At 41.5% G+C, this 26,416-nt stretch overlaps 1 protein-coding gene across 1 annotated transcript in view; it reads left to right on the forward strand.

Annotated features, from left to right (window-relative positions):
* The window catches only part of LOC115854745 (collagen alpha-1(XIX) chain), a 304,855-nt gene that overhangs the window by 255,188 nt on the left and 23,251 nt on the right, over positions 1 to 26,416 (forward strand). Inside the window, exons 16-17 of the mRNA XM_060283962.1 lie at positions 9,996 to 10,049; positions 22,527 to 22,571. Coding sequence (XP_060139945.1) covers positions 9,996 to 10,049; positions 22,527 to 22,571 — 99 coding nt within the window. The remainder of the gene's footprint in view (positions 1 to 9,995; positions 10,050 to 22,526; positions 22,572 to 26,416) is intronic.

The following is a 26,416-nucleotide window of genomic DNA, read 5'->3' on the forward strand; positions in this document are numbered from 1 at the left end:
TGAGAAAAGAAGGAAACAGACAAAGCTTTGACAGTTGCCCATTTCACTTCAGCCCAGCCTGAATCCAGGGGACACCATGTTTTTCCTTGGAGACGGAGAATCTCATCACATACAAGTCTCATTCTTTCCTCCCCACAGCTACACCTGAGGCTTCCTTTCTGATAGGCTGCAGGTTGATATGAGCAGTTATAACTATGAAAGTCTATGCTCTGGAAACACCGTGGAACTAATGCCTTCCTGCATCTGTGCCCTGTTATCCATCACTATCCCCACCTTTTCCGTCTTCATCTCCAGCCTTATTTCCTATGCACTGAGGACCCATGGTGCAAAGTTAATGTTAGCAAGGCCCACCCCTAAGGGAAGTTAGTCCCCAAGACACATTTTGGACTGCTCAATAAAGTGGATGACAAGAATGTCCAATTAAAACATTTGACTTCTTGCTAAAATACTCTGTGTGACTATATGCATTTTGAGAACCATCATGCATCAGTGGGAATCCAGTTCATAGTCTGAACATCCATCTACAAGCTTTGAATTGATCAGGGTTTTCTGTTTCTCAGTTTTCCTTTCAGCAAAGAACTTTAGTCTCTTTGGTCTATTAATGGCTAAAGGCCATGTACTGTACTGATATCTTTGGAGGAAAAGAACCTAACCATTTATCTGTGTCAATGGGAATAGTAATTTTATTCATAATAAAAATAAGATGACTTCCTCAGAGTTAAAAATAAAGATACCTAAGACCTATAAAATGGAGGCATGGCCAGTTAATCATTTTTATTGCCACTCGTCCCCCACTGGGGCCATGGTCCCAGACAAAACAGCTGTTGCCAACATTACTAACATTCCAGTGTCACCTTGTGTGGCCACGGAATCTGTAGACACGCCTGTGAGGCAGCTGGGGTCTCAGGTGGAGAATGTGAAAACCAGCACTTGGGCTCCACTCCCTAATTACTTCTCTTTTTTTTCTCCCAATGAGCAGCAGCAGTGAGACATTATTAGCCACTTTCTGACTGCCTGAGTTTTTTACTAATTATAGATACACTTGGGAAGAAAAGGATTTTATGTTCTTACAGCCACTGACTCCTTTTCTTCATTTGGGGTCGTGTTATTGAAACCAACTGTTAAGACTTCTGAATGACAGACGTTGTGTATAGCAAGGATGGGACAGAATATTTGAAATCCTTGATATATGGTCACCAAACTTGTTATTGGGCCAGTGCATAGATTAAATACTGATTCTTTGTGGGAGGTAAACAGTAAGGGTTTAATAAATCCGATTGGCCTTTGAGAAATATTCAAAAAGGGAGACTTGATTCCTAAATGATCTTATAATTTGTATTTGCTGATATAGTTTACAAAATTATCTCCATACAGCATTTAATTTTACCGCCGTATAACTGTGAAACAGGCAAGAAAAGATTATCTCCATTTTAACAATAAGAAAAGTCTGGGCCTCCAGAAGTAAGGGGCTTAGCTAAACCCCTTCAGTCAGTTTTCTCTTCACAGCAGCTACAACCTGGTAGGAAATTGTTTCCATCAAAGGAGAGACTAAAAGAAGTTATGTGAGTAGAGAAGCAACAAGTTTTCAGCATTATCCGGGGAACCTGAAACATGAGAGGAAATTCTGTAGAAAGTAAGCCTGGAAGGAGCTTCAGTTATATCTGTAATTTCGTTAAAAGGTAAAGAGATCTAAAGTAAATATGGCAGACGGTTAGGACCTGACAACATTGGATTGTGGATTCATGGGGATTTATCCTATTATATTCTGTACTTTTCAACATGCTTGAAATATTCCAAATTTCTTTGACAAAACAGGAAAAGCATCCTGTGGGATGGGCTGAGGTTAATATCACTAATTACTTCTTCACCGGCCTAGAGTGTCAGCATCTTCTCTTTTGCCTGAAATCCTTTGCAGAATGGGGCAAAGTGTTTTAAAAATGGAATCATTCAGTATTCTTTTCTAGAACTTCCCTGAGTGTCCCCTCTGTAACCGTGCGGTTCAGTTGAGCCAAGACATGTCACTTGCATATTTATCATGAGTATGACCTACAGATCACAAGGAAACCTTGCTGGCAGACATTTGAGTTGAAAGTGGAGGCTCCAATCACCAAAAAATAAAACGTCCCTTTGCTTTTGTCCAGAATGTCCCCAACCATTCGAGTTGTGTACATGCCCTTGGCCTCTACGTAACTTGGCAGCATGCAAGCCAGTGCCATCAGCCTGGCTGTCTGAAGTCTCTGCGGTTTGCCTGGGAATCACGTTTTCTCTGTCTAGGAAGCACTGTCATCCTACCAACACTTGTTTGTCTAAACTTTTTTATTTTATATTGGAGCATAGTTGATTAACAATGTTGTGTTAGATTAACACTTTGTGTTAGCAAAGTGATTCACTTATACATATACATGTACCTATTCTTTTTCAGAATCTTTTCCCATTTAGGTTGTTACATACTATTGAGCACAGACGTAGAGAAGAACTTATGGTTACAGGGGTGGGCGGCGGAAATGGTGAGGGGAAGGGATAGTTAGGGAGTTTGGGATTGACATGTACCAACACTTTTAAAGAGAGTGAATATTATCAGTTACATAAGTGGAATCTCAAAGCACTGATAGGTGCAGGCTGTGTAAGCCAACCTCCCTTCAGATTTGAGAGGTGTATTGAGAGATTCCTGAGGTCAGACAGGGGAGTGCAAGCTCAGCTGTTCCCCAGGTATGGTTTCTGTTGATGGTGAACTTTGGGCGATGCCACTGGATACAGATCATTTGTTTCGCAATCTCCATCCTTACTAGTTCTCATGCCCCGCTGGCTTTAATCACCTCATGCAGGGTCAGTGATGTGGCTTCGGTGGGGAGGCAAGGCCCCTCTAGAGACTGCTGCTGCCCCTTATATTACAGGAAGCTGACACGTAACGTTTTTGCTTTTGCAGGACATACTGAGGGGAAATGAGTATGAAACATTTTATGGATGGATAAGCAGAATCGCAGCGTTAGGGGAAGAATCATTTTTTTCTGACTGTCATGCCATGGAAATCAGTCATCAATGTCCCAGCAAGGCACTCTATCAAGAATGCAATGGGCTTTATAACCAATTAGATGGATTTGTTTCATGGTATCAGGGAAAATAAGCTCCTTTAGAAAATGATTTTTTTTTCTCCCTTGGAAAGTAAAGTGTTAAAAACTTCTGAGCCTCACAGCATAATGTAGAAAATCTGCTTTTATGAAATGGATTAATTACACCCATTGAATGCATTCACTGTCACAGCCTCATCCTCCCACCCCTGTTCCAAAATGACAAGTGAAACCAGCGGCTGTGTAATTTTGGAAAACAATCAGGTCACATATTGAGTATTTTGCTTATTCATATAACCATAAACTGCCTCTGCTTGAGTTCCCTCAATTACACAGCTCAGTGTGCAGGCCAGAAGAGACAAGCCCAGCTCAAGTGAGCACTTCTGGAATACACAGAGGGATGCATTTGAAAAATGTCCAAAGTGGCAGATGTGAAAACTTCTCATTCAAGACCCAGAAGCTCTGCTTCGCTGCAATCCTTCACCTGTTAATCACGCTGCTTCTGAACTTCTGAACCAGGGTTGCTGGCAATATCTCATATAGAGATACTTAGGAGCTACTGATCTTTCAAAGTAGAGTGCACGTGTATGCCACTGGGGTGGGGCAAGGGGGACCTGGCTGAGACAAGAGACGATCACTGCTGCTCAGAATTTCCAGAGCTTCACCAAGATTAAACGTTGGCTGCTGGCTTCTAACAAAAACTGCTCTTATCTTTTTTAGGGGAAGTCCCCAGAAGATGCCCTTGACCAATGCTTGAACCAGTGTATTGCTGTATCACTTAAATCCTTCAGATCCCACGTGGCAATACACAAATCTCTCTTCCACAGGAACACAATGGCACAATTGTAGTTTTGTTTGAAGGGTATCTCGTCTTCTTACTAAGTGTGACTACTTTCCCATGACTGTTCATCCACCGCAATTTCACGCTCGTAGGAATTTCAGCCTATCAATATGATCCCTAAGCAATCTGACTCTCTTGTTTCTAGTCTTTTTCCCACCACCTCTGACCATTTGTGTGTTTTTCTTCTACCATCTCCTAAATGCCAAGACTCTACCCCTCATTTGGTATCATTTGAACTTCAAGCGTTACTTAAGATGCCGATCAAGATTGCCAACTTCTTTCCTTTTCCCTCTCAGAAGTCTCCCTCTCACCTCTCTCTAATCCAGGCCCTCCTTGATTTTAACACTTCTTGTATCTGCCTGTGGTTCCTCTCTCTTATCCTCACCCTCCTCCCACTCTGGTCACTCTCCTCTTGATCTCTTCTTGTCCAGTCTTTGAAAAGGTGCGTCTACACTGCGTCCCGGAGCTCCCTGTGCTTGGCCCTTGTAGATTCTGTCCCTCATTAATAGATCTGCAGTCTTTTACCCTTGAGTGCCCTACGTGATGTTTTTAACCAGCTTTAAGATGATTGATTTTGGTTTTTTTTTTCTCTATCTGTCATCCCTCTCACTGTGAGGCAGATAAAGGAAAGAGTTAAAATATCAAAGATACAGCGTCAGGCCATCTTGGGTTGAAATCTAGCTGTTGTCTGCTAGTTGTATGACCTTGGGTGAGATAGTAAACTTTTTGTTATAAGTAAAATAAGGATAATGCCTACCTCATTGGACTGCTGTAAAAGCAAAATGCAATAACATACGTACCTGCCACATAGTTATTACTTTCCAAGGGTTACTATTGCCATTTATTAATATTCTTATCATTATCCCATTTTATCATTCTCTTCCATCTGCTCATTATGTTTTACTTTCTTTCCCAGGATTTAATCCAGGACCTCCCATTTCTAAAGCAAAATTGTTGATACCTTTCCAAGTTCTTTGATTATCATCCTCCTATAGCTTTTTCCTCTGAGTCCCACTTTTTACAATCAAAGTTCGTCTTAAGACTTAACTACATTTCTCAGAGCCTCATGCCAGAAAGTGAGTGCCAAAGGCCTGGGGGGCTGCGAAGCCACAGTCTTCAGGATCTGTACTCCCCCCTTTTCTGTACCCTCTCCTCCCTCGGTGCTGTCTTCTCCTGTCCCACCTGCCACATAGCATCCCGTTAGTCCTCCCCTTTTTTGTCCCATCCAACTTGCTCTCAGGAAATACTTACTGAATGACCCATAAGCATATATTCAAGTGGAACAACTCTTATACATGGTTCTACCATTTGTTTATTGCGTGATTTGGGGGTAAGTCTATCAGTTTTTCCCTGTCAGATGGAGAACATAATCATACCCGTCTCACATAGTCTTTATGAGAATCAAATAAGATGATGTGTTTTGCAGTCACATTACCCTGCCATCTAAGAAAATATAAGTGAAAACGTATTTAGAATTATGCTGAGCTGTATGAATATGAAACATTAGTATTACGTCTCCCAAGAACACTTGTATTCGAGCTGGTGATAAAACCCAACACCAGATAAACCAGTCTTTCTATATGAAGTTTTAGGCAGGCATATACCAGAAGGTGGGTGAGACATTTTCAGAAATAAGAGCCCCTTCCCAGGAACCTTAAATTTCACCTAATACATGCTCTCTGGCCCACATCCCCACTGTAATCCCATAAAGGAGAACTTGAGGTCTCTGTGTTGAAATATAACCATAGTATAAACACTTAATGAATCCCCTCCTTGCTTCAGAAATCGTATTTTGCAATTTGAGAGTTTTCAGCAATTTTGGAGGGGAGGGGTTGGAGTGCTGGTATCTCCTTAGCCACTAAAACTTTGTAGCAGAAACATTCTCTGAAAAACAATCTATTCTAAAATTACAACTGTTTAAGTTAATTAAATCCCAAGAGACAATGAAAAAACTCATTTAGAGCAAATATTTAAGATAAATAAAAGGATCTGTGTTTAAAAGAAAAAGAAATTGATATCCCAAATATTTTCTAAAGAGTACTATTGATTTTTCTCTCAGAATTGGAGACAACTTTCCATGTTGTAATTCTGGTCAAAAATCCATCCATAAGCTCTTTTCTACTAACTGGAGCTCACTGCAGCTTTGTTTTCAGTTATTTAGCCAGATTCTTAGATTAATCTGCATCTGTTGGCCCTGTTTTCTGTGAGTTTGGAAGCAGCAAGACCCCTGCTCGGTTTGCTACCATTCCTAACTGAAATCAAAACGAACGAGCAAGAAATTGGCTATACCCTCAAAATTTTTCTTGCAAAAGATTCTATTGAATTCAGCAAATACTGGGATGGGGGTACTATATGTTATGATAAGATAAAAAAGATTGAAACTCCTATCTTCAAGGAGTTTTCATTCCAACTGCAAAGATAGACATGTACTCAAACCACCATAAATCAGGGCTTCCCTGGTGGCGCAGTGGTTGAGAGTCCGCCTGCCGATGCAGGGGATGTGGGTTCGTGCCCTGGTCCGGGAAGATCCCACATGCCGCGGAGCGGCTGGGCCTGTGAGCCATGGCCGCTGAGCCCGCGCGTCCGGAGCCTGTGCTCCGCAAGGGGAGAGGCCACAACAGTGAGAGGCCTGCGTACCACACACACACACACAAAAAAAAAAACATAAATCAGTATAAATGTGCTTCACTAAGTTATATATAATGTTATCGATGGAATATATATATGTAAGAGAAAAGCTCATTCTGACACTAACCTTCCCAGCAATTACTGTATTATTGAAACATGCCTCATCTTACCATTTCTATGAATGAGGTTAGGCTTCCTAATAATTTTTTTAATATAAGAAAAATAATTACTGGTCTTTGCCTTTTCTACTAGCCATTAGAAAGTTAGAAATATTTCTTGAAAATTAGCCCAAATGACTTTTCAATAACAAACTTTCTATCTCTTCTTATAGCAAAGCTGTTTTTTAGCATGCTTTGAAAAAAGTTGATTAGTGCAACTTTCTTCATAGAGGTTTTTGGTATTTCAAAGGTTGTTAGCAAAGTTAATTGGAAACCCACGGGGCCAGAAGGCAGTTGTGTACAACCTGAAAATATGTATTTGTGAAGCCTGAAAGGAGCCCCTAATGAGAGAGCTCCTAATGAAGAGTGCTGGTGCGTGGAGATGAGTGGTACCCAGATGGCGCACGGACGTTCAGTCAGCAGTTATGGGGAGCTGAAGGATGCTTTCAGAGAAGAGGGAGGAAGGAAGACAGTTCAGGAAGGAGGGCCAGAGAGGGAGCAGAGTGGCTGAGGGGCCACGGAGACCTTGATTCAGAACATCAAGGGTGCGCTAAAGCTGACCCAAAGGCCCAGCCCCGACGGTGACAGGGAGCTCGCAGCAGAGACCAGGGAAGGGAAAAAAGGCAAAAGTGGGTTCTTCGAGCTCCGCATACTGCGTGAACTGGCTGGAAAATGAAAGTGCAGCCAAGACCAGGACCGAAGAAGCTTTAACACAGAGCTCTTCCCATCCTTTAGACGTTGGGAATCTGTGGCCCAAACTGAAATCTAAGGAGCTGATAATGCAAACAGTTGATCATTTTCACACTAGCATCTGATGACGCTGGTGGCAGACAGGATATTTCTCTGTCTTCCACCTCTAGCAAGATTTTAGCCAAAAAAAAAAAAAAACCCCTTTTTAAATGCTTTAAACTATTACCGAGCATATATGTTCCCAAGCTGAACGTATCTTTAATTCCCTTCATCACACCAGGCATGGTTCTTTGCAGTAGGAAACAACATCAGGGTCTCTCCCCACACCAGGCTGATGGACCGCCCCGGTAATTACACGCAAGCACAGTTGGGTTATAAACAGGTGTGTCTCCCCGGAGCTCATGAGCATTTTACAGCTGTTGTGTAATTGTCTACTTATCCCATTAACTCAGGCGTCCTGTGTCTCCCAGCCCAACACAAATAGAGCAAAGCCGTGGTATCTGTATAGCTGCTGCAGGTCACTACAGGAGCAGGACACTGGGACAGTTTTCCTTTCCATAACCATAATTTAAAATTTCCTGCAAAAATTATTTTAGGCTGAGAATCTGCTGTTAAGTTACAAGAGTTGAGCAACTAAGACGTGAGTTTGGGGCCAGGCTGCCTCCATTAAATATTAGCCCTGCCACGTACCAGGGGTGTGACCTTGGGCCAGTTAACTATTTCAAACGCTCATTTTTCTGTATCTTTGAATTGGAAATAATGATGGTACATACCTCATGGTGTCCTTGTAGAGATGAAATGAGCTAGTCTATTTGAAACCCTCGGTGTAATGCCGGGCGCACGACACACGCCACCTAACTGTGTGCCGTTATTATTTAATGGATTCTTCTGCTCTAGTTGACAGACGTTATTAACTGATCCGCTGTATTCAGGAGCCCCACTTGTTACGCCTTTCCCTTTTAGCTAAGACGAATGTGTCTGAAGCTAAGCGTACCTACCACATCACTAGTCTTTGATCTAATTGACCTTATGATCAATACACATTCACCAGTCACCCAATGCCTGCTATGCAGATACCCCTAAGTTACCTTTGATGCTACTACATACGGTATCTAAGATTTCTCCTTGCCTTGTTAAAAATAGTTGCAGAAGGATCAATGTGTATGGAGTCTCACGTCTCCTGAATTTCAAGAATGAGTTCCTAGCGTGTACCTTCTTGGCCGGAAACTTTGTGAAACAACCCCCAACTCAGTAATTGCTTTCCTCTTCGCTTCAACTACCTGACCTGGAATACGTCACACAAAGCTGGCTGATGGAAAAAGAACCTGAAAAACAATAGCGCCTTGAGAATTATTTTCTGACATTAGCTCTGTTTTGATTCCAGCAAGGTAACAGCGTCGTTTGTCTTTCCAACCACAGTCAGCTCCGTTCCGCACGAGGCCTATTATTTTCTCACGAGTTACATCTGCCTCCTTCTATCATCCATCACTACATCTTGCTGTCCTCAACATTTAACGGCACAAAGTAAAGCCTTCATGTTAGATCTTCTCTCACAGGCCGTTCCTAAGAAACACCCGTCATAACTGTTGACCAACATTAATCTTTTCGAGATAACCTAAGGTGTTACCTATATCAGTGAGTGCAGCTAGCAGATGTTCCTTAAAATGTTTCTTCACTTTCCAAAGCTTTCGTTTGCTTTTTAAAATAATCATCTTTGTATAATGGTGACTTTGGTTGGCTGAATCATGATCTTTCAGTGTCTTATCTTCTGAGAACTTCGCTTCTGTAACATTTTCTCTCCTCTAGGAGCTTTCAAGGTGCGGATGAAATATGCAGTCTCTTTTCTGAGATAACTGAATCTATTTTGGCTGAACTACCTAAATTAAAATCACGTTAATCTTTGCGTTTTCTTACACCCCTTTCCCCAAAATTTAATCCCTGAAAAACTCAGAGAACGCTTCTCTTCCTCTCTTCCTGGAAGTTTTAGGGACAGACAAATGTCTTTACTTCCTTCCTATCCACCCAAAGCTCAGCAGAGGGCTTCGTGAATTATTTCCACATCATCTGAAAACTACATGTATTTAAAGGTCTTAAGCCCAAGGTTATACAGCAGATATCTTTTTCTGGCCTGAAAGTCCGTGGGAAGCCCATGTTCACCCAACTAATTCAAATAAGTAAAGCAATAACAAAACAATATTTTCCCTTATTTTTTAAGGTAATAACACGTGGGCATACACGTCCATAATTCATTGATAAAAGCCCTATAAGAAGTGTCAAACATAAACTGAAGCTCTTCAGCCTCTTCCCTTGAGGAGTTTTATGGGTAAGATTCCTTTTAATAAGGAATATGCTGATGGCTGACCTTTTAGTAAAATGTTACGTGTTCCCGGTTAGGACCTTTCTTTGGATTCATGCAGGATTTAACCTAGAAATACGTTTAAGGACCAGATAAGCTAATGTCCATGTGATTCTCTATTAATTAGAATACTTGACTGAACAGACACTTCCTTCTTCTTACCTGTGAGATTTTAAGAGCTCTTAGATACATTATTTAAATACACATTGTTTTGGTAAATGTTTACGTATGTCTTTGATTTGTTTCTAATACAGGGACCTCCTGGAATACAAGGAATGCAACAGCCTCTTGATGGATATTATCACAAGGTATGGCTTCTTCCACTCACATCATGTATACAGAGATTTTATGTGATGGTATTTTTGGAAAATAAAATGAACTTAATTGCTAACTGCTCAGACTTTGAAACATAATCACATACACTTAACATCTTTCCATAATGAAAATGTTTCCAAAAAAGTATTTTGATCAGCATCTTTTTTACAAAACCAGGATTTTATCTTTATTTAGTTATTTATTTTTTAATTAATTTATTTATTTTTGGCTGGGTTGGGTCTTCGTTGCTGCACACGGGCTTTCTCTAGTTGCGGCAAGCAGGGGCTTCTCTTCGTTGTGGTGCGCAGGCTTCTCATTGTGGTGGCTTCTCTTGTGGCGGAGCACGGGCTCTAGGCCCGCGCAGGCTTCAGTAGTTGTGGCTCGCGGGCTCCAGGCATGCGGGCTTCAGTAGTTGTGGTGCACGGGCTTAGTTGCCCCATGGCATGTGGGATCCTCCCGGACCAGGGCTCGAACCCGTGTCCCCTGCATTGGCAGGTGGATGCTTAAGCACTGCGCCACCAGGGAAGTCCCTATCTTTACTTTTTAAAAGTTTATTTCAAAGTTTGCAAAAGTTCATACAAAAAATTAACATAAAAAACAGGTTTCACCATTGATAGCATCATATATGTGGTTTCCCTGAAGGCAGAAAGAGATGATTTGCTACCTTAGAGCTCTGGGTACTGCAACGGGTGATAGATTTCTTACCAAACTAACAGGTGCTACACTAAAATCTCAAGCAAAGGTTTACATACTATGGGTCAAGACTGTAGTCTCCCACCTCTCAGGAAGGAGCCACTTTAACTTCACCAAGATTTTTAATTACCCATTGGTTTGGATGGAATATGACATAGAAGGATCTGACAGCCAAAAGGCAAGACAGTTTTGCCCCCAATTCTACAAGGAAGCACAGCAGACGGAGAAAAATGGGTGTGGGCAACCGAGTGTGACTCAGAGACCTAAGTGAGACCACTGGTTGGCTCACCATTCAGCACATGTTTGGGGTCTGATCGCTTTGTGAGGGGCATTCTGGCCACTGACTCGGATCCCTTATTACATCATGGTTTATCACTGATAAGCTGCAAATTTGGAGAAACTCCCCTTTATGTCTGTCCTGTGTTCTTGGTCTCCCTTTCGTAGATTCCTCTGGCTACTTTTGTTCCTCTGTTTAAAAACCCAAAGAAACACTCTGTGCCAGCAGAGGCCTTGAAGGCAGGTGCACAGAAAATGACAAGCTAATTCATTCAAAATCCCAATTCTTCCATCAGATTAAGTTCAACATGAAGACGTGGATCGTTTGTGGCTGATAAATTTAAAATCAGAAGTGTGGAAAGTCTCTTCCACTTCCTGCATGATCCTATCTTAACTTTTCTCATTTCCTTAGATTTTCCAGGGAATATTGTATTAGGAGGAACGTATGAGGTACATTGTATGATCCTTTAGTAAACATTGTCTGTAGAGCTCTCTCTGTACCAACTTTCTCACAACCATAAGGCTTGGCCCACATGAAAAAACGTAAGAGAAGCATATCTAAAATTACTCAGTTAAAATACACTGCATTTCTGTAATGACATCTACTGGTACAAAATAGGATTTACTATAAACGCTTCAAAATAATGAGAATGAGTGGGCTCTGATCTAACAGTGTCAGCTAAAAAAAACGTAAAGAATATTGTGTGTTACTACCACCCTTGGTATAAAATTTACCAAGTTGCTACTCAGCTACTTAGCTATTTGCCATCCTTTGCAAAACTTTTAATGCTCATCTCTTTGCAAGTCTCTCAGCATTACTTCTGTATATAGTTTATCTTGCCAGCGAGTCAGTTTTCCCTTAAATGAAGATATATAGTGCATTTATATTTTAGAATCTGAAGTTGAGAACATAAATTTTTTACTTTAAGGTTATATTTCCCCAAAACGAGGCTGACCGGAGAAGGTGGGTGGAGTCTTGCTAACAGCAAACCAGTTCTCTGAATTTAGCTGTTGACTCACCTAAAAGAACTCCAGCTATTGTTACTACCGTTGTTACCACGGGATTGAGGCTCACAGGCGTTTAGTCCACCTGTGCTCAGAAGGTGACTTCAGAATTGGAGCACCGCTGGGTAAAGAGGGGAGACCATAGCTTCTCTTCCCCAAATGAAACACCGTTGCCAGTTAACATCAGAAGGCTTTAGACCCGCCTGGGAATTAATGGAAGGTAACTTTCCAAATACTTGACTCTGTTTCCTTCTGAGAATAGTTAGGGCTGTTCCATGGAGGTCCCACCAGGATGGATGGAGGGGTAGGGCCCACCTTCTCAGCACCTACACTGAGCACCTTTCTGGGTTGTAAACGCCACCTCTTCACCCTCGGCTTCACAAAAGAAAGGGCCAAGCGTGCCATGGTGAATGAGATGCCTGTCTTCACTTGGCCGTGTCCCCAGCAGGTCACGACCCCCACCCGTTTGGGAGGCTGAGCTTGTTTCGATTTGCAGTTCATCGCATGCCTGATGGTCTGGCCGTCGCAAATAAGCACAGAGAGAAGGGGGCCCCTGAGTGAAACTTTCCTGGAGAGTAAATAATGGACCATGTATTGAAACATATAAAGTGACATTCCAAGGTTAAAATAATCTTCCCGTTTAAATTGTCATTGATTTATGTAATGTCTGCACTTGAGTCCTGGGCCTCGGCACCTCAGCTCGCAGCAGCTCAGCCGTCCTGCAGCCTGGATTCTGCGGAAGCAGCTGCCCCTGGGAGAACGAGTGGCAGACCACTCATACACCTCCCCTCCCCTTCCTCTCCTGAAAGAGCTCCTGGCTCATTCCCTCATCCCAGGAATCCTCAAAGCAAAGTAATTGCCTTTGGCCCCTGTACAAGAGTTGATCGTTTTCCCCTACACTTTTCCTTGTCATCAGAGGAAGAAGCTCAGGCATAAGAAGCCCTCTCCTCTCACAGCACAAATCAAAAAGAGAATTGGGGAAGAAAACAAAGGAAGTGAGGAAAAGAGAGACTAAGGAGGGGGGTCAAGACAGTTATATAAGTATGTTTCTGTGTATTTTGCGTGCCCACTTGAGGATGCAAAGAATGAAAGGTAGATTCCCCTCTCCATCACAAAAATAATTTGCAGAACAGCTGCTCCCATTCTTCAAGACTGGTTGCAAAGGAGCAACAATGCCGAGCATATTCTTCCCCTCAAGGAAAATCTTCTCACAATCCAGCAAACTGCTCTGCATTGTCTCCAGCTCTGGGGATTTTAAGAAAAATTTGATAGGTTCTGTCAACTGCTAAAGCGGTCAGATCCAGAGCTCCTTACACCAATCTAGATGGGAAAGGAAAAAAAAAAGCATTCTCTGTGGAGGCCAGGTACTTGCAGGTTTTACATTCCACGTTGGTTTTTAAAGATGCATGTGGAAAATGGGTAGTTGGTTATCTTAACATCACCAGCCTCGGTGCAATTTGCAGAGAATCAGTCTCATCTGTTGGAGACTGATGCTGTGTCTCCCTGCAGCCAGTTCCAGTGTTCACTTCTCCAAATTGTTGATCCAAGAAAACCCATTTGCTAACAAAATAATCTGTTTTTCCTTTCAAGTATCAAACCACAACTTCATTTTCATATGCACAGACTAGAAAGGACAGAAAACATTTCTCCAGCATCAAACACTCAAGGTCTTTCCAAGCGGTGAGTTAAACCCAAAGATAGCACAGAAAGTGAAGACCTCCTTGGAAACACTGGAGGCAACCCTTCTGGGCCTGGAAGACTTAGAAATAAAATTTAAGTCCTAACTTCCTGTCTTCCCCTCCCAGTGCCCCAGGATCCACTAGCTTTGGAAAACATCATGGATTTAGGCACAGACATACGGATTTTTGGATTTTAGCAGTATTACAGAGAAATCTCAAACTCACCTGGGCCCGGCCCCTCCCCTCTGTGGCCCACCACACTCGGAGCTGGTGAACTGTGTTCCCGCGAGCACCTGAGAAGCTGGACTTGGTGCCAGCCTTGGGCCTTCTTTCCAAGTGAGCACAGCCCTCTTAGGCCACATGTTCTACTTAACTTACTAGGGCTACTGTAATGAAGCAAAGTGACTGGCTTAACCCCCAGAAATGTGTGATCTCACAGCTCCGGAGGTGTTGACAGGGCCACGCTGTCTCTGGGGCTGCCGGGAGAGGTGTGTTCAGGCCTCACTCCCGGCTCCTGGTGGCTCCTTGGCTTGTAGTACCTCCAGCTTTGTTCTTCTTTCTCAAAATGACTTTGGCTATTCAGAGTCTTTTATGGTTCCATATAAATTTTAGGATGATCTGTTCTAGTTCTGTGAAAAACTGTAATCGATATTTTGATAGAGGTTGCATTAACTCTGTAGATTGCTTTGGGTCGCATGGCCATTTTAACAATATTAATTCTTCCAGTCCATGAAGATGGGATATCTTTCCATTTCTTTGTATCATCTTCATTTCCTGAATATTGTTTTAGAGTTTTCAGAGCATGGATACTTCACCTTCTCAGTTAAGTTTATACCTAGGTATTTTATTCTTTTTGATTTGATTTTAAATGGGATTGTTTTCTTGCTTTCTCTTTCAGATAGTTCATTATTAGTGTATAGAAAAGCAACAGATTTTTGTATGCTTATCTCACATCCTGCAACTTTACTGAATTTGTTTATTGGTTCTAATAGTTTTTTGATGGAGACTTTGAGGTTTTCTATATATAGTATCAAGTCATCTGCCAAAAGTGACAGTTGTACTTCTTTCCTTCCCATTTGGGTGCCTCTTATTTTTTTTTTCATGTCTGATTACTGTGGCTAGGACTTCCAATACTATATTAAATAGAAGTGCAAAAACGGGCAAACACGTTTTCTTCCTGATTTTAGAGGAAAGGCTTTCAGGTTTTCACTGCTGAATAAGATGTTAGCTATAGGTTTGTCATAAATGTCATTTATTATGTCAAGATAGGTTTCCTCTACACCAAGTTTGATGAGAATTTTTATCATGAATGGATGTTGAATTTTGACAAATGCTTTTTCTGTGTCTGTTCAGATTACCCTGTGATTTTTATCCTTCCCTTTGTTAATGTGGTGTATCACATTGGTTGATTTATGGGTATTGAACCATCCTTACATCCCCGGAATAAATCCCACTTGATCATAGTGTGTGGTCCCTTTTATATATTGTTGAATTCAGTTTACTAATATTTTGTTGAGGATTTTTGCATCTATGTCCATCAGAGATATTTTCTTTTTTTGTAGTTTCTTCATCTGGTTTTGGCATCAGAGTAATGGTGGCCTTGTAGAATGAATTTGGGAGTGTCCCCTCCTCTTCAAATTTTTGGAATAGTTTGAGAAAGATAGGTATTAGCTCTTCTTAATATGTTTGGTAGAATTCCTCTGTGAATCTGTCTGGTCCTGGACTTTTGTTTGCTTGGAGCTTTTTTTTAAAATTACAAATTCAATTTTGCTACTAGTGATTGATCTGTTCAGCTAGTCTATTTCTTCCTTGTTCAGCCTTGGAAGATTGTATTTTACTAGAAATTTGTCCATCTCTTCTAGGGTGTCCAATTTGTTGGCCTATAACTGTAGTATTATCTTAAAATGTTTTGTATCTCTGTGGTATCAGTTTTTATTTCTCCTCTTTCATTTCTTATTTTATTTGGGTCCTCTGTCTTTTTTTCTTGATGAGCCTCACTAAAGGCTTATCAACTTTGTTTATCTTTTAAAACAACCAGCTCTTGGTTTCATTGATCTTTTCTTTTTGTCTCTATTTTATTTATTTCCTCTATGATATTTATTATTTCCTCCCTTCTGCTGTTTTTCTTTTTATTATTCCTTTAGATGAGAAGTTAGGTTTTTTATTTGAAAGTTGTTTGTTTGTTTGTTTCTTGAGGTAGGCCTGTATCACTATGAACTTCCCTCTTAGGACTGCTTTTACTACATCCTATAGATTTTGGAAAGTTGTGTTTTTATTTTATTTATTTTTTTGTCTCAAGGAATTTTCTGATTTCCTCTGTGATTTCAGCATTGATCCATTGATTTTTTAGTAGCATGTTGTTTAGTCTCCACGTGTGTGTGTTTTTCCCATTTTTCTTCCTGTAATTGATTGATTGTAATGGTCTCATACCATTGTGGTTGGAATAAATGCTTGATATATTTTCTAACCTGTTAAATTTATTCAGACTTGTTTTGTAGCCTAGCATGTGATCTATCCCAAAGAACATTCCATGTGCACTTGAAAAGAATGTTTCTTTTGCTCTTTTTGGATGGAATGTCTTATGATATCTATTAAGTCCAACTAGTCTAGTGTGTCATTTAAGACTACTGTTTCCTTATTGATTTCCTTTCTGGATGATCTGTCCATTGAAGTAAGTGGGGTGTTAAAGTCCCTTGCTATTATTGTACAGCAAGTCCCCTATATACGAACCTTCAAGTTGTGCACTTTCAAAGATGCAAACGTGCCTTTGCATGTCCGATCAGGTAAGTTAGTTCACTTGTCTGGCATACGTTGTCATGTGTGTGCATCCTCTACGAGTGGTTGAGCTTTTGTGTACTTTACTGTTCAGTATTGCATAGGGTACAATAGTACAGTATCTTTATTTCAAGCCCAGCATGTCTGGAAGCAAGTGTAAAAGCAGCAGTATATAGCCAACTGTGCTAGTTGGGTACCTAGGCTAACTTTGTTGGACTTACGAATAAACTGGATTTACCAATATGCTCTTGGAACAGAACTCGTTCATATGTATGGGACTTACTGTACTGTCAATTTCTCCCTTCCTATCTGTTAATATTTGCTTTATATATTTAGGTGCTTCTGTATTGGGTGCATATATGTTAACGAGTATAGTATCCTCTTCTTGCATTGATCCATTCATCATTATATAATGCCCTTCTTTGTCTTTTGTCTTTGTTTTAAAGTCTATTTTGTCTAGTATGAGTACTGCTACCCCCACTTTCTTGTCACTCCTATTTGCATGAAATATCTTTTTCCATCCCCTCACTTTCAGTTTGAAGTGAGTCTCTTGTAAGCATCATATAGATGGGTCTTGTTTTGTTTATCCAATCAGCCACCCTATTTCTTCTTACTGGAACATTTAGTCCTTTGACATTTAAAGTGAACTAACAGGTATGTACTTACTGCTGTTTTGTTACTTGTTTTCTGGTTGTTTTTGTAATTCTTCTCTGTTCTTTTGTTATTGTAGTTTCTTCCCTTGTGGTTTGATGATTTTCTTTAGTGGTATGCTTGTGTTCCTTTCTCTCTAGTTTTTTGTGTATCTATTTTAGGTTTTTGATTTGTTGTTACATATATGTAATGACCTATAACTATTTCTACTTGTTTTAAACTGATAGTCGTTTAAGTTCAATCACATTCTAAAAGATCTACATTTTTTATTCTCCCCCCACATTTTGTGTTTTTAAGGTCATATTTTCCATCTTCATGTTGATCCCTTCACTGTTTATTGTAGTTGATTTTACAATTCTTTTCTTTTAATCTTTGTACTAGCTTATTTAAGTTGTTGATTCACAGCCATTACTATATATTTACCTTTAATGGTGGGATTTTTCCTTTCCTGTAGATTCTTCCTTCTTACTGTAGCCTTTTCTTTTCCACCTAGAGATGACCCTTTAACATTTCTTTTAGGGTAAGTTTAGTATTGATGAACTTTTTTAGTTTTTTCTTGTCTGAGAATTTCTTTATCTCTCCTTCAGTTCTAAATGATAAGATTGCTGGGTAGATTATTCTAGATTATAGGTTTTTCACTTTCAGCACTTTCCCTTTTGGCCTGCAAAGTTTCTGCAGTAAAATCAGTTGATAGCCTTATGGGGGTTGCCTTGTATATGATTCTTTGTTTTTCTCTTGCTACCTTTAGAATTCTCTCTTTAACTTTTGCCACTTTAATTATGATATGTCTTGGTGTGTGTCTATTTGAGTTCATCCTGTTTGGAACCCTCTATGCCTCCTGTATCTGGATATTTTTTCCTTCTTCAGGTTTGGGAATTTTTCAGCCATAATTTCATCAAATACATTTTTTTACTACTTTCTCTCTCTCTTCTCCTTCTGTGTTCTCTATAATGTGAATGTTGGTATGCTTAACGTTGTCTCAGAGGTCCCTTAAACTGTTCTCACTTTTTAGAATTTATTTTTCTTTTTGCTGCTCTGATTGGATGATTTTCATAGTCCATCTTCCAGATTACTTATATGTTCTTCTGTATCACCTAGTCTGCTGTTCATTCTTTCTAGTGTGTTTCTTTATTACTCATTTATTGTATTCTTCAGTTCTGACTCATTCTTTTTTATATTTTCTAGTTCCTTGTTAAAATTCTCACTGTGTTCATCTATTGTTTTCTCTAATTCAGTTATTATTCTTATTACTAACGCTTTGAACTCTTTATCTGATAGATTACTTATTTCTATTTAATTACTTATCTTTTCAGGGGTTTTCTTTTGTCTCATTTGAACCAAATTCCTCTGTTTTCTCATTTTGCTAACTTTCTCTGTTAGGTGAACCAGTTACCTTTATGGTCTTGAAGGGGTGTCCTTTTGTGGGAGCTTCCCTCTACAGTCTGCATCTGCCCAGTGGCTTTGCGGGGAGAGCTGGATCCGACCTGAGCCTGAGGCACGTCTTCCTCCAGGGTGTGCTGGCTGCTCTTACCTTGGTAGGAAGTGGGGCTGGAGATGGAGGTGCTAGAGCTGGAGCCAGGTGTGATTCAGGGCTTCTCCTCTGCTTAGTGACCATCACCGCCCCACTGGGGACTGGGGGCAGTTTCCTGGTTGCTGGAGCAGAAGCCACGAGGGTCAGGTCTGAGATGGCTCTGTTCCCTCCAAGAGTGTGCTTTCCCCTCTCCTACCACCACCACCCTTGCCCCAGAGGGGAGCAGTGTTGGAGCAAGAGGGCCTGGAGTGGTTACTCAGTGTGGGTCAAGGTGCAGGCTGTGGTGTTCCTGGCACCGTTAGAGTTCTGGGAGGCCCCCACTCTGCTGCCTCCAGGGGTGACAGCAATGGCCACTGTCCCCCCACTCAGATGCTGTGCCAGGTCTAAGGCAGCTCCATCACCCCACAACCGCGCATCCCCCTTGACCATGGCAGTCCTTGCTGTAGTGTGGAGCTGCACCACAGAGCCAGCGGGCTGGTCCAGGTGCTCAACTTGGGCTGGGGAACCTGCAGGCATGGCCACAGGTAACCAGCCAGAGTCCTGGGTAGTTTTCATCTGCTCCCTCCGCCTTGTTTTGGGAGTAAGCGAGTGTGCGCACACGCTTCACAAGCAGACTCGAGGTTTCTTACAGCCCCGCTGTCAGGGCCACTGGTCTGCAAACCAGCTAAGGGGACTCATCCTCCTGACGTCAGACCCCAGGGCTGGAGCACCCAAAATGTGGTTCAAACCACTTGCTTCCCAGGGAGGATCCCTGAGGCCATGTAATCCCCCTTCTCTTCTGTGTCCCCCGCTATGGGTGCAAGTCCCAACCTGATCGCTTCTCTTCCCTTCCTACCAGATTTTGTGTGGATCCTTCTTACGGTCTTGATTGTATAAGAGTCTCTGTGTCAGTTTTCAGTGAGAGTTGCTCCACATGTGGGTGTGTTACCAGTGTGTTCGTGGGGGGAGGTGAGCTCAGCCTCCTCCTACTCTGCCACCTTGGTCTCCCCAGAATTCCTGAAATGTGCAGGCTGAGTAGCACACACAACAACCTTCTCCGCTGCACCATAGAAACTCTTCAACAAACACACTCAAGAGGGTACAGCTATTATAGCTACTCAAAAGGTTTATGAGAACCATTCAGATAACATGGCAGCAAGGCACAAAATGACCTCGTAAAATTAGAATAACATCTGAGGCAGAACCGTGGGCTCCAGAAACACAAGGACGATGTCTCATTATTTCTGTAGAGCCAAGTAATTATCCGGTACAATTAACTTGGAGAAAGCGGAGAGGAGAATCTCACATGCCAACAGATAAATGCAGCTGAAGTTCCAGTTTGCCTCTGCCTTAAGTACTGTTAGCCCAAGAGTGGAGAACACCTACAGAGGCCACTGTGGGTCCTTGATTAGATGAGTTTCCTGACCTAGCTATGGAGTGAAGCAAACATATGGCACTCTGCTAGGCAGTAAATACCATGTTGTTTCTCTGGATAGGAAAGCCTCCAGAAAAGTCAAGATTTTAGAACAATACAGCCTATGGATAGAATAATATGACTTGGTGCTGCAGAGGCATTTCTTCATCCCTGAAGCATCTCTGATGCCCTTTAGGTTGCCGGGGTTCAGAGGAGGAGGGGAATCTAAACCAAGGTGCTACACTGTGAGATGCTCTCAGCAAATGTACTTTGGGTGCTCTTCTGCTCTGCAAGCCAAGAGCATGGGGCCTCCCAATCCAAAGACCACCTCTGGACAACTTGTGTCTTAGACCAAAGCACGTTCCGCCTTCCCCACACGTCACGGCATAAGCAGAGCTAGGCAGAGACTCTGATGGGTTGTGCATAGTCATTGGCTCCAGGCCCAGGTGGTAGTATTTTCAGGAAATTCCTAGAGTTTCTGTGTTTCTGTGCAGATTGCATTCAAACAACCTACCATTTTCTAACTGCTCATTCTTGCAATGAGCAGCCTTGGAGTGTTATACCTCATTTTCAGATATGTCCCTGTAATAATTTATAGCTCGGGATTTTGAGACGACAATTTTTATTTTCAATTTAGACATCTCGGATCAAAGTTAAGTAGGAAAAATGAGAGAATATCACAAGACCAGTAATAACAGCAGTTATAAACTATTTATTTTTAATTGGAGTAGAATGAGTAACATGGAGGCACATTTAAAATGTTAAACTGTAGCAACAGTGATCTGAACCAGTGCCTCTGTATATTTTTGTTGTTTAAGCATTTCTGTACTTTGAATTTTCTCTACCAACATATGTATTTTTAATTAAAAAAAACATTAATGGGAAAAAATCATGTAAGTCAGAATCATTGGCATATTTATTCAACAAATACTTGTTGAGTGCGTCCTATACGTTAGGTAGGGCACTAGGCGTGGGGCGGCCATTCAGTTCCAGGCCATCATGGACCTTACATGCCAATGCAAGAGGTGCAAATATTTTTAAACAAACACAACATTTTCAATGTTAGTATTATGAAGGAGAAACACCATGTCCAATGAAAACCTATGAGGGGAACTTGTCTGGAGACCCACAGGAAGCATTTTATCTCAGTAGTTGCGCCCTGAGGGTTGAGAGGTTGCTAACCAGACAAAGAAGTGAGAACAGGGTGGGGAACTACAGGGAGGGACAGGAAGGATCTCGGTCCATTTGAAGAGCTGAGAGAAGACCTTAATACGACTCTGCTAAGGTTTTGAAGGAAGGAGGTCAGAATGTCGTTTGAAGATCACTCTCCGACCTTCTACAGAGAATGTATGGTGGGGAGGGGGGAAGAGTGGATTATAGGGCCAATGAGGGAGCCATTGCAGTGATCCTGGCGAGATGTGATGGTGGCCTTCCCAGTGAGGGCGAGTAGAATGGAGAGAAGAGATTTGGGGACAGAGGCAACCAGACCGGATGACATTGTCCTCAAGGAACAGAGGAGGGCAGAGTTAACGACGACACCCAGATGGAAGAAGAAAGAGCTCTGCAGATGGGAGAGGATGAATTCAGACTTTCTTTCCTTGATTTTTTTCAGTTATACAATGAAATTACCACTCATTTTAACAAGTCAAACCGCAGAGATATATTAGGAAGAAGTTAATTATCATTCTCCCCCTTCTGGACTAACAAATGTTAACAATGTGATATTCTCATCTTTCTCACTTATATCGCCTTATTTGTTGTATTTTTTAATTCAGTTTTGAACTTGTCAAATATAAATCTCTTCTAGAATTTACGAGTGATAGGTCAAGTAGAAAATTAGATATAGGTGTCAAAGCCCAGAAGGGAGCCGTGTGCTGGGTTTACAAATTTGTCTTTCTTGGTGTAGATGATGCCTAAGCTGCGGGGTAGATAAGAGTATCTGGGACCAAATGTTGAGTCAACAAGAGAGCTGGACCCAGTCCTGAGGGGGTCCAACCTTGAGCAGTTAGGAGATGGTGTGGGAGGAGAGGTCAGAGAAACAGGAGAATGTGTGGGATGCAAGTCACGACGTGCCAAGTGAAGCCAAGAGGGCAGTGAAAGGAATGTCCATTACACTGAGCAGCAAGGATATCACTGCTAGCCTTAGACAGTCCTATCCGTGGAGTGGATGGGCACCGAGTGAGGCTGCCGGGCGTTAATTTGAAGTATTGCTAATTCACCCCTGGAGACGTGTATTTCTCCAGCGTCACCTCCTGGGGGGATGTCACAGCAAGGATAGGTAGGGTCTCAATAATTAGAGCTTTTCAGGAATATTTGACAGAACGTGAGAGAGGCAAACGGGATTAAAATGATATCTATAAAAAGCTGTTACTGTGCTGTTATCTCACTATTTCTATGCTTAATTAGGGACTGAATGTATTAAAAATAAATGGATTTTTGTCTTTTTATCTGTTTTATGTTTACCTAGGGAAACCTTGGTGAGCATGGAGCTGGTGGCCCAAAAGGAGAGAAGGTAATCAAATTTGTGAAGTAAATTTGAGTAAAAACATCTTACACCAACTCACACCCATTCACACATCAGGGCAGTCCCGCTGCCCCGCGGGCTCCAAGTCAGCCTGCAGTGGGCACGAGCCTCCCTGGCCTCCAAGAGAAGGCCCTGAGTAGCTGACTACAGGAAGGGAACACATCCACATCGAGGGGCGATAGCTGTCACAGGTAAATGGAATTAGGACACAGGTTTCGGTTTTTAATTAGATGTTTCATGGATCCATGTAGACGGCAAAAACCATCTGAAAGGCCCTTTGACACGATGCCCGAGGCTCGCTATTTTTGTGTTTTCTTAAGCGTCCAAACATAAACTATCATGGGAGCATTTTGGGGTGGGGTTTTATCATGTACAGTCTCGGTTTAACCAAATAATTATTTCAAAATAGCTTTACAGTTAAAATACTGACGAATTCGCACTGCCTTCTCATCATCATTCACGGGTTTAATTATATTAGCTGTGAAGATGACAGATGCCCTTGCCTGGTCAAAAAGATGTTTCACTCCTGTTCGATCCTGCAGTTGGGATGACCTTGGATTCAGTGGGAACATGCCGTTGTCAAGAAAAACAAAATGCAGGAACGATACTCAATGTTTTGTAATAACCTATAAGGGAAAAGAATCAGAAAAAATAGATATATATGTATGTAAAATGGAATCATTTTGCTGTACACCTGAAACTAACACAACGTTGTAAATCAACTATACTTCAATTTAAAAAAGGGGGAAAAATGCACGTTAAATCCACAGACAGAGGCAAGTGGGTTGGAACTACTCTGCGGGAACATGGCCTGGGGGTCCTCTCTTCATTCATTCACCCAGTAAAAATTCTCATGATTGAGGGCAGGGTGTTTCGACATGAATCCAAGAAAATATGACTTCTGTGCCTTATAAATCAGTGCAGCCAATCTATTCACAAGATCATACCTCCGTAACCAGAAAAAACTGCTACAAGATAGTCTCAACAGAAAGTAGGGGCTTCTTATAGACTGACCATTGAAAATGAAATTTCCTGCAAATAAGTAAACAACTAAAACCTTGACATTCTTAAAAAGGCATCCCAGAAATTGATTATCCAGCAATAAGGTCATTTATGTGTCTTGGATTGTACTGCTAGTACATTAGCATTATTTCCTGTAACCAAATAGCTTGCGGAATTCCTACACCACCATAAGGAACACATTATATTTTAAGCAATTACTGCTGGACACATGCAGACTAAGGAGAAAAAAAAAGAAAACCACAAAGCTTGTCACTTAGGACAGCTGAGCAAAGAGAGTTGTGGCACTTTTAAAGTATTTAAATGATGATTCATTTCTTGAAACAAAACAGCTGGCCCTGGTTTTGCTATGTTCATTAGGAAACATATGTTACTTAGGAATTCTTAAGACCTCAATGATGAGAAATTTGATTCTGTCAAACAGGTGTATTTCAAACTCTAAGGACCCTTTCTATGGCTCAAAATCTTTTCTAATTGCTTCAGAATCTTAAGTGGAATTAGAAAAAGCCAGTGGCATGACTGTTGCCTCTTCCTGCCCAAAGAAATAACCCAGAAGAGTCTACAGAGAACCTGATATAAACGCCCATATGAAATGATTTGTAAGAATTCTAATTAAAAGGAGAAAGACTCTGCCTGTAAATAATGCATATGATAAACTCAAAAACATAAGCACCGCATTTGCTAGAAGAGTAGAATCACCTCTACCTATACACACTCACTTAGTACCTGGGCTGAATCTATACTTTTGTTCTTAAAATTATAATGCTGCTCCTGGGTCACTGTAGTGAGAATTTAAAGCTCCTTCAAGCTGCTCTTTCAGATCTTTGCTTGAACCTGTGGTGGACTCTGGTGCTTCAGAGCTCCAACTGCACGTTGGAACCCCCTGAAGGCTTTTAGAAGGTACCAGTACTCAGGTTCCATCTCCAGATACTCTGATGTGGGGCAGAGCCCATGTATATGGTTGATCTGGGGTGGCGGCAGAGTGGGGGGTGGTCCATATTGCTATTATTTAAAAGAGCTTCAGGTAATTCTACCTGGCAGCCAGGGTGGAGAACCATTGAGTGCTAAAAAGATCCTGGGCTTTGGCATCAAAAGTTGATTGTGCCATTAACAACTCTGTCTCCTTGGGAAAGACACTTTATTTCTCTGAGCGCCAGTTTCCTCATTTGTGAAATGGACACAGTCACATGTACACAGAGAATTGATGGCAGGATTGAAATCAAATGAGATGAGATGAACTTGCCCGAAGCACAATACGTGGCACATATGAAGCCCTCACTAATGCTTCACTCCTTCCTATCCATCCACTCCAAACTTTCTTCATTCTCATAAGGCATCGTTTATCTCTGTTTGATATTAATAGTTAGTTGTTACCATCCTTAACACCCGGTCTTGATCATCTTTGCTTCTCCCACCACAATGTTGAGGCTCAATTTATCTTGTAGAATAAAAGATTGAACAAGAAGTACAATTTCAACCCATAAGTGACTTATTGCCGCATCACACATCACTTCTTGACGCCCCGGCTGGCAGAGTAGAATCACAAAACCAGCCTACCATTTGGAACCCAGCCTTCCAGTGAAGCACCAGAACAGATGCAAACAGCAGTAGGATGAACACACTCCTAGGTTAGCAGCCAAGTCCTGTATCAAGAACACTGGGATACAGGAAGAAACACCAAGGAACACTACCGGCTTTTAATGGTAAATGGCGATGGAGACCATGATATCCAAGTAACCAGTCTACCAGGACTGAAATGATGACCTGAGACTGATGGGATCTGGTGAGGGGATGATGCTGTGTTTGCAGGTCAGTCGGGGAGAACTGCTCCTTTATAGAGACGGTGGAATAGGTGACAGAATATCTAAGGACTCCTGAGGAATTAGCGGTGTCTTTTAGGGCAGTTGTCAGAGGGGAAAGATGGAGGCTCAACACCACCAGACCTTTCAAATAGCATCCAAGGTGTCAAATTAAATGACAGCCTTTCCTGAAGCTAAGTAAACTCATCACTTGTCTTCCAGCTCATAGCCACTGATAACTCACTGAACACCCATTCTCACTATGAAAAACAGCATACGTGTCTGTGCTTCAGGTGTGAAATGCTTTTGTTTGTAGAGTTTTATATACGGGAACAGAACTCTTAGATTTCCTCCAAGCCCAGACACCCCTTCGTACCAATCAGAGATGGACCAAAGCCTCTGTTGGGTCCTTCCTCTGCATTTCAATGGAGACCTGTATACATTGCTTCAAATACTTAGCAGCTGTGAACATAGGTACTCTTCCTGCAAGTATATTCCCCTCCCCTTACCTTTGGTATTGAGCAGATGTGACTTTTATAGTAATTTCTAGACCCTTTCCTTGATTTCTACATTTACTTTATGCACCTTACTAGGCATAAGTTTTTCTATCACACCTATGGACTGGGGCTTTTAGCACCCATCAAATGGGTAATAGGAAGGTCACTCTGTACAGCCTAACACTTGTATAAGGCCAATTGTTTATTTATCCTTTCAAACCAACAGCAATCAGCCCCTTAAATGTCTCCACCAATTTCTTCCTCTTTGTACTATGGATAGAGTTCAATATCTGTAGGAAAAAAAGGCTTCTCCTACAATATGGTAAGTGCAAAACTGATGGTACATTACATGTTTGGGTGGTACACTATAAAGGAAAATACTTGTATTAATAAAATCAAGATTACATTTACAAAATACATTCCACAAATCTAGACACCACCTTAATAAAAACATGGATTTGTCTGTCCATTATATATGACAGGCTCCCTCTTCCTCTAGTCTAAAATCACAAGATAC

The sequence above is a fragment of the Globicephala melas genome, chromosome 14, assembly GCF_963455315.2.
Source record: "Globicephala melas chromosome 14, mGloMel1.2, whole genome shotgun sequence".
Taxonomy (NCBI): domain Eukaryota; kingdom Metazoa; phylum Chordata; class Mammalia; order Artiodactyla; family Delphinidae; genus Globicephala; species Globicephala melas.